Source organism: Sapajus apella, unplaced genomic scaffold (genome assembly GCF_009761245.1).
Source record: "Sapajus apella isolate SASKATOON/1434 unplaced genomic scaffold, GSC_monkey_1.0 scaffold68, whole genome shotgun sequence".
NCBI classification, from domain to species: Eukaryota; Metazoa; Chordata; class Mammalia; order Primates; family Cebidae; genus Sapajus; species Sapajus apella.
The window spans coordinates 3,253,408-3,261,781 of NW_022437008.1; the positions used below are offsets into that span (position 1 = coordinate 3,253,408).

At 52.0% G+C, this 8,374-nt stretch overlaps 1 protein-coding gene across 2 annotated transcripts in view; it reads left to right on the plus strand.

Annotated features, from left to right (window-relative positions):
• MAP4K1 (mitogen-activated protein kinase kinase kinase kinase 1) overlaps positions 1–8,374 on the plus strand; it is a 25,664-nt gene that overhangs the window by 9,224 nt on the left and 8,066 nt on the right. For both annotated transcript variants that reach the window (XM_032248857.1, XM_032248856.1), the window contains exons 12-22: positions 297–413; positions 648–726; positions 2,594–2,652; positions 2,730–2,773; positions 2,851–2,898; positions 4,518–4,560; positions 4,991–5,153; positions 5,231–5,313; positions 6,602–6,686; positions 7,552–7,628; positions 7,721–7,781. In XM_032248857.1, coding sequence (XP_032104748.1) covers positions 297–413; positions 648–726; positions 2,594–2,652; positions 2,730–2,773; positions 2,851–2,898; positions 4,518–4,560; positions 4,991–5,153; positions 5,231–5,313; positions 6,602–6,686; positions 7,552–7,628; positions 7,721–7,781 — 859 coding nt within the window. The remainder of the gene's footprint in view (positions 1–296; positions 414–647; positions 727–2,593; positions 2,653–2,729; positions 2,774–2,850; positions 2,899–4,517; positions 4,561–4,990; positions 5,154–5,230; positions 5,314–6,601; positions 6,687–7,551; positions 7,629–7,720; positions 7,782–8,374) is intronic.

Here is an 8,374-nt window from a genome sequence, read left to right on the forward strand (position 1 = left end):
AAAAAAAAAAAAAAAAAAAAAAAATTAGCTGGACTGGGGGAGGAGAATCGCTTAAGCCCATAAGATGGAGGTTGCAGTGAGCTGAGATTGTGCCTGGGTGACAGAGCAAGGCTGTCTAAAAAAAAAAAAAAAAAAAGAATCCTCTCAGGCCTCCGAGTTCCCTGGATTTCCCCATCCTCTCCCTCCACTGGCTCCTTCTCCATGCCCAGATTCCTTTAGCCCATCCCCAAGGCCCTGCACTAGCCCTCTCTGTCCACACCAGCCCTCTGGACACGGTCACCTCTTCCCTCCCCCAGCATCAACTGGTATCCCAGCCTGGGCTGAACCGAGGCCTCATCCTAGATCTTCTTGACAAACTGAAGAATCCTGGGAAAGGACCCTCCATTGGGGACATTGAGGATGAGGAGCCCGAGGTGAGAGCCTTGGCTGACAAGAGCACTGGGGACCTCTTGGTCTTTCTCAGGCTGTGCCTGCTGCCAGGAGTGGCTTCCTGCCACCTCTCTTAGGGGGAAAGCAGGGTGGGAAGATGGGGAACTTGGTATACAAGGCTGTGTGCCCAGAGGGTTACAAGAGAGCAGATGGACCCCTGGCAGGGTAGGGGGCTGCTTTGGGGTTCTGAGCCCTGACATGGCTGCCCCTCTGCCCAGCTACCCCCTGCTGTCCCCCGGCGGATCAGATCCACACACCGCTCCAGCTTTCTGGGGATCCCTGATGCAGACTGCTGTCGTGAGTAGAGAATCCTTATGTTCGGGGACACCTGACCCTATAATAGACCTAAGAGACACCCCCTTCCCTTACCATAAGACCACCAGAGACCCTCAGCATCATCTGATCCTATAACAGACCCAATCTAATCAGCATCTGACCTACAAAATTACTGTAGAGGCTGGGTGCGGTGGCTCAGGCCTGTAATCCCAGCACTTTGGGAGGCCAAGGCGGGTGGACTGTTTGAGGTCAGGAGGTTGAGACCAGCCTGGGTAACATGGTGACACCTAGTTTCTGCTAAAAGTACAAAAATTAGCCAGGCTTGGTAGTACATACCTGTAGTCCCAGCTACTTGGAAGGCTGAGGTGGGAGGATCACTTGAACATGGGAGGTGGAGGCTACAGTGAGCCAAGATCACACCACTGCACTCCAGCCTGGGTGACAAGAGTGAGACCATCTCAAAAAAAAAAAAAAAAAATAGAAAATGACCATAGAGTCCCCAGGGAGACCTCAGAAATCTCATCAGAACCTCGATACCCAAATGGATCCTGAAAATAAACACTGTGTAATTACAGTGAGCCCCCAACTTCCTGATCCCAAATCTTTTTATTTTTTTTAAATTTTTTTTTGGAGTTATACATTTCATTTTATTAACTAGTTTCTTCTTTTTTTTTTTCCATTTATTTATTTTATTACATTTTAGGTTTTGGGGTACATGTGAAGAACATGCAAGATTGTTGCATAGGTACACACGTGGCAGTGTGATTTGCTTGTTTATTTTTTTTGTGATAAGGCCTTGCTCTGTCGTCCAGGCTGGAGTGCAGTGGCGTGATCACAACTCACTGTGGCCTCAAACTTCTTGGGCCCCAGCAATCCTCCCATCTCAGTCTCCTCAGTAGGACTACAGGCTTATCCACCACACTTGGCTAATTTTTTTTTTTTTGAGATGGAGTCTCACTCCGTTGCCCAGGAGTACAATGTGCAATTGTGGCTGACCACAACCTGTCTTCTAGGTTCAAGTGATTCTCCTGCCTCAGCCACCCGAATAGCTGGGATTATAGGTGCACACCACGATGTCCAGCTAATTTTTATACTTTCTTTCTTTCTTTTTTTTTTTTTTTTTTTGAGACAGAGTCTTGTTCTGTCGCCAGGCGCCAGGCTGGAGTTCAGTGGCACGATCTCAGCTCACTGCAACCTCTGCCTCCTGGGTTCAATCAATTCTCCTGCCTCAGCCTCCCAAGTAGCTGGGACTACAGGTGCGCACCACCATGCCCAGCTAAGTTTTGTATTTTAGTAGAGATGGGGTTTCACCATGTTGGCCAGGATGGTCTCGATCTCTTGACCTTGTGATCTGCCTGCCTCGGCCTCCCAAAGTGCTGGGATTACAGGTGTGAGCCACTGTGCCCAGCTTAATTTTTGTATTTTCAATAGAGACAGGGATTCACCATGTTGGCCAGGTTAGTCTTGAACTCCTGACCTCAGGTGATCTACCCACCTCAGCTTCCCAAAGTGTTGGAATTACAGGTGTGAGCCACCTTGCCTGGCCACTTGGCTAATTTTTAATCAGTTTTTGTAGAGATGGGGTCTCGCCATGTTGTCCAGGCTGATCTCAAACTCATGGGCTCCAGCAATCTGCCCGCCTCAGTATTCCAAAATCCTGGGATTATAGGCGTTAGCCACTGCACCTGGTCTTCATGCCAAACTTGACCCCTAAATGAGACCCCTGTAAACCAAGACCCCTCTCTGAAAGGGACAGTTCCCTGTGATCTTTTGCAGTCCCTAAGATCCTGACTGCAAACCCCCCAATTCTACTCTTTCTGTTCTTAAAGCTGTCTCACTACCCCTTGCCCCCGGCTCACTGTGGGCTATCTCCCCCTATCCACCCTAGGGCGGCACATGGAGTTCAGGAAGCTCCGAGGAGTGGAGACCAGACCCCCAGCCGACACGGTGAGATGCTGCTCTCCACTCCCCGCCACACCCCCTGCTTCCCCGAGGCCTCTGTTGACCCTTTTCCTACTCCACAGGCTCGCCTACAGCCCACCAGAGACCCCAAGAGCAGCAGCCCCAGGTCAGGGACCCCAGGGAGGGCGGTGAGGGTCTGGGGCGTGTGCAAGGCCCCCTAAGCTCATACCTGTCACCCTTCAGGAAGCAGCTGTCTGAGTCGTCCGATGATGACTATGACGACGTGGACATGTAAGTGAGGCCCTGCCTGCAGCTCGGCAGGACCCACCTCAGCCCCCACCTTCCTATAAGCCCCCGACATGACCTTTCCTCTACCCCACTGCACCCCTGCCCATCTTCTAGCCCTGAGCCCTGAGTCCTCACCAGACTCTCAATGCAGCCCCCTAGGCTCTGTTCTCTAACCCCACCTCCCTTAACCCTTCACCTCCTACCCCTGACGCCCAACCTGATCCCAGCTCCAGCTCCCACTACCTTCCTTCTACCTTCTGGTGTTTTTTTTTTTTTTTTTTTTTTTGAGACAGAGTCTCGCTCTGTCACCCAGGCTGGAATACAGTGACGCAATCTCGGCTCACTGCAACCTCTGCCTCCTGGGTTCAAGCAATTCTCCTGCCTCAGCTTCTCAAGTAGCTGGGACTACAGGTGCATGCTACCATGCCCAGCTAATTTTTGTATTTTTAGTAGAGATGGGTTTTCACCATGTTGGCCAGGATGGTCTCAATCTCTTGACCTCGTGATCTGCCCGCCTTGACCTCCAAAGTGCTGGGATTATAGGCGTGAGCCACCGTGCCCAGCCCCTTCTACCTTCTTATACAATCTTTGACCTGACCCCCAATGTCAGCCCCCTACCTGCTCTCTACCCCAGAGCTGACCCCAGTTCCTTCTAGAATGTACTGCTGCTCGAATCTCTGACTCGACCCAACCTATCTTGCATGACCCTGGACCCTCAGCCACGTCCTAGTCTGAAAGTCCTCCCACATGTCACACTCACCCCAGACCCACCCCAGCCGTCGGCCCCGCTCTCAGCTTTTCCTGACTTTTGCCTACTCTCAGGCTGAACCTTGGCACCTGGAAACATCCCCAGGGCCAGACGCCAAGCTCCAGATCCAGACCCAACAGTCAGCCCAGGCCCCCATGTTCCCCAGTCCATAGGCAGACTCAGGCTCCAGGCACGTGCACTTGCTCCACCCATCACGTGTGACAGCCTGTGTGTGGCGCCAGCACAGGGAGAGCTGGGCCACAGCGCTGATGTCACCTGTGTCACTAGGATGGTGTAAAGATGCCAAGCCGTGGTGCACTGTCGGCACTCTACCTCCATGAGCTGCTGTTACTGTTATTCATCCTATTTTTTGAGACAAGCTAATCATTTTTTGTAGAGATGGAGTCTCGCCATGTTGTCCAGGCTGGTCTCAAACTCATGATTTGCTTTGGCGCCCAGGCTGAGTGCAGGGGTGCGATGACGGCTCACTGCAGCCTCAACCTCCCAGGCTCAAGCGATCCTCCCAATTCAGCCTCCTGAGTAACTGGGGCCACAGGTGCTCCCTCCCACGCCTGGCTAATTTTTAATTTTTTTGTAGAGACAGCATCTCGCTATGCTGTCCAGGCTGGTCTCAAACTCCTGGGCTCAAGCCATCCTCCTGCCCTGGCCTCCCAAAGCGCTGTGATTATAGTCATGAGCCACCATGCTCGGCCTGGTTATTAATCCTTTAATTCTCACCTCCAGCCAGAATCAGTCACCGTTAAGCCTCCTCACCTCAAACCCCAGTCCCAGGCCTCCAGCCCAGAACCACACCATCTTCCCCGAGTCCTTGTTTCCCAGGCCCCCATTGATTTAGCCCATCTTTGTGTTTCAGCCCCACCCTTGCAGAGGACACGCCTCCTCCACTGCCCCCCAAGGTAAGGCCCTGGGCCAGAGCTGGGAGGATGGGGCCTCAGGGCTGCTGGGGGCCAGCAGGCCAGGTCCTTAGATGCTGGGCTACTGGGCTCTCCAGGGCAGGGAATCGGGGAGACCAGGATGATGGCTGCATTGGCATCTGGAAGTGGCATCCCTCAATCTCAGGGTGGGATTCAAAATATTTAGCCTCTTGGACACTGGTCAGTAGCTGGTCCCAGGAAGCCCCTGCTATATCCAGCATTCACCCATTAGTTTCTAGAGTGTGTTGACGTCTGGGCTGGGGGTGACGTCTGGGTGGGGGCGCAGGATGTTGCGGGGAGGGTCAGAGCCATGGCTTTTAGTTCTAGTGGAGGCAGGGACTGGAGTTGCAAAAGGGTGACCTCTCTGAAATCATCTGATATATTTCCCCATACTATGTTCCTGTCTCCAAAGCCCAAGTTCCGTTCTCCATCAGACGAGGGTCCTGGGGGTATAGGGGATGATGGGCAGCTGAGCCCGGGGGTGCTTGTCCGGTGTGCCAGTGGGCCCCCACCACACAGCCCCCGTCCTGGGCCTTCCCCATCCACCAGCAGCCTCCATCTCACCGCCCATTCAGGTAATGGGACAGGCTGGGGTAGAGGGTGGGAAGGGGTGGGGGGCGTTGAGGGCTGATTTTTGCCTAACCCTTCTCAGAACCCTCACTCTGGAACCCACCCTCCCGGGAACTTGATAAGCCCCCACTCCTGCCCCCCAAGAAGGAAAAGATGAAGAGAAAGGTGAGGTTCAACTCTGCTGAGGACTCGAACCTCTGAACAGGGCTGCCTGGTGGGGTGAGGAGGGGGCAGCAGGACTGACAGTGACAGGTGACATTTGTTGAGCACTTCTCTGTGCCCGACACTGACCTGCACCTGGCTTTTTAAAATTTTTTTATTTTTTTATTTTTTAAAGGGTATTTGAGGCTGAGTGCGGTGGCTCATGACTGTAATCCCAGCACTTTGGGAGGCTTAGGTGGGTGGATCAAGAGGTCAGGAGTTCGAGACCGGCTTGGTCAGCATGGTGAAACCCCGTCTCTACTAAAAATACAAAAAATTAGCCGGGCATCGTGGTGCACGCCTGTAGTCCCAGCTACTCAGGAGGCTCAGGCAGGAGAATTGCTTGAACTCGGCAGGCAGAGGTTGCAGTGAGCTGTGATCACGCCACTGTACTCCAACCTGGGTCAGGTGTGGTGGCATGCACCTGTAATCCCAGCTACTTGGGAAGCTGAGAAGAAGAATTGCTTGAGCCCAGAAGGCGGAGTTTGCATGCAGTGAACCAAGATTGCTCCACTGCACTCCAGCCTGGTGACAGAGTGACTCCATCTTCAAAAACAAAACTGATGGCTGGGCATGGTGGGCTCACACTTGTAATCCTAGCACATTGGGAGGCCGAGGCAGTTGGATCACATGAGGCCAGAAGTTCAAGACCAGCCTGGACAACATGGCAAAACCCCATCTCTACTAAAAATATAAAAATTTGCTGGCTATGGTGGCTCGTACCTGTGGTCCCAGCTACTCAGAAGGCTTAGACACAAGAATAGCTTGAGCCGGGGTGGGGGAGGGTGCTCATGCCTGTAATCCTAGCACTTTGGGAGGCCGAGCTGGGTGGATCACCTGAGGTCAGGAGTTCAAGACCAGCCTGGCCATCATGGTGAAACCCCATCTTTATAAAAAAAAAAAAAAAAGAAGAAGAAGAAAATGAAAATGGGAAGCAGAGGGTGCAGTGAGCTGAAATCATGTGTTATTGCATTCCAGCCTGGGCAACAGAGTGAGACTGCTTTAAAAAAAAAAAAAAAAGCTGATGATTTAGAATAGTGTTAGAATAAAACTAAAAAAAAGAAAATAAACTGAAAAGAACACTCAATATATGAAAATGTATATTACAGAGGTAGATTATGGGAAATTACACCAAGGTAAGAGGTAGGATTTGAACCCTGACACTCTTGCTCCAGAGTCTTAACCACTGTTCCTTCCTGTTCTCTGCTCTCTTTGCTGGATCTGCTGCCGGGCTCTGCCACTGCCTGCCCAGGGATGCGCCCTTCTGGTAAAGTTATTCAATGGCTGTCCTCTCCGGATCCACAGCACAGCCGCCTGGACACACCCCTCCACTAAGGGTGGGCATTCGGGAGGGTCAAGGAGATCCTGCAGGGAATGGGGGAGCAAAAGCAGGGATGGGGAGGAGCCTAAACAAGACACAAAGGCAGGGAGGGGGAGGAGCTTAATGGGGACCGGGCGTGGCCAGGCTGAAACAGAGGCGGAGCTTGTTACACTCAGGATTTGGTGATCAAAGATGCATAGAGGGCAGCCAGGTGCAGTGGCTCACGCCTGTAGTCCCAGCACTTTGGGAGGCTGAGGGAGTGGATGACTTGAGGTCAGGAGTTTAAGACCAGCTTGACTAATATGGCGAAACCCTATATCTACTAAAAATAAAAAAGATGGGCTGGCCAGGCGTGGTAGCTCATGCCTGTAATCCCAGCATGGGAGGCCGAGGCGGGCAGATTACCTGAGGTCAGGAGTTCGAGACCAGCCTGACAAACATGGAGAAACCCTGTCTCTACTAAAAATACAAAATTAGCTGGCCATGGTGGTGCTTGCCTGTAATGCCAGCTACTTGGGTTGCTGAGGCAAGAGAATCACTTGAACCCGAGAGGCAGAGGTTTCGGTGAGCTGAGATCATACCATTGCACTCCAGTCTGGGCAACTAGAGTGAAACTCACTCCATCTCAAAAAAACAAATATAAAAATTAAAAAGAAAGAAACCACCAGAACATGGGGAGTCAAAGGGAGGAAGAATGAGGCTGGCTTGAGGGACTGTCCGCTCTGGGTTTGTTTGGGGAAACAGAGGCTAGAAGTATTGGTTTGGAGAAAGAGTAGAGGGTCAGAACTCGTGCCAGAGTGCCAGTGTTTAAGGTCAGACAGGTGGGGATCTGGGAGGCCCCAGGATGATGTCGGTCCCAGCGTCCTTGTCTGTGCCTCCAGACCAGCACCTGCTCCTGGGGGCAGAGGAAGGCATCTTCATCCTGAATCGGAATGACCAGGAGGCCACGCTGGAGATGGTGAGGAACCATACCGGGCTAGGGCAAGGGCAGGGGCTGGAGTCGGGAGTTGCTGGGGTGTCACTAGAGCCATGTCTCCCACTTCCCTGCAGCTCTTTTCTAGCCGGACTACGTGGGTGTACTCCATCAACAACGTTCTCATGTCTCTCTCAGGTCTGGCTGTGGGCAGTGGGTGAGATGGGGTCAGAGGTTAAGGGGTCAAGGGTTTGGAGGCTGGGAAGTAGCTAGGCACAGCTGAAAAAAAAACTTAGACTTCCTGGTCACAAAGTCCTAGGTTCAAATCCCACCCACTTTTTCACTGTGCTCCTCGAGCCTCAGTTTCTCCATCTGTAAAATGGGGTTCACAGTAGTCCTCACCTCTCAAGTCAGTTTTGAGGTAGTGTCTACAATAAATTAGTCTTCTTTTTTTTTTTTTTTTTTTTTTTAGGCAGTCTTGCTCTGTTGCCCAGGCTGTATGGAGTGCAGTGGCACGATCTCGGCTCACTGCAACCTCTGTCTCCTGAGTTCAAGTGATTCTCATGCCTTGGCCTCTCAAGTAGCTGGGATTACAGGTGTGCACCACCACACCCAGCTATGTTTTGTATTTTTATTTTTAGTAGAGATGGGGTTTTACCATGTTGGCCAAGCTGGTCTCAAACTCCTGGCCCCAGGTGATCCGCCTGCCTTGGCCTCCCAAAGTGTTGGGATTACAGGCGTGAATCACCGCACCTGGCCTTAAATTAGTCTTTTTTTTTTTTTTTTTTTTT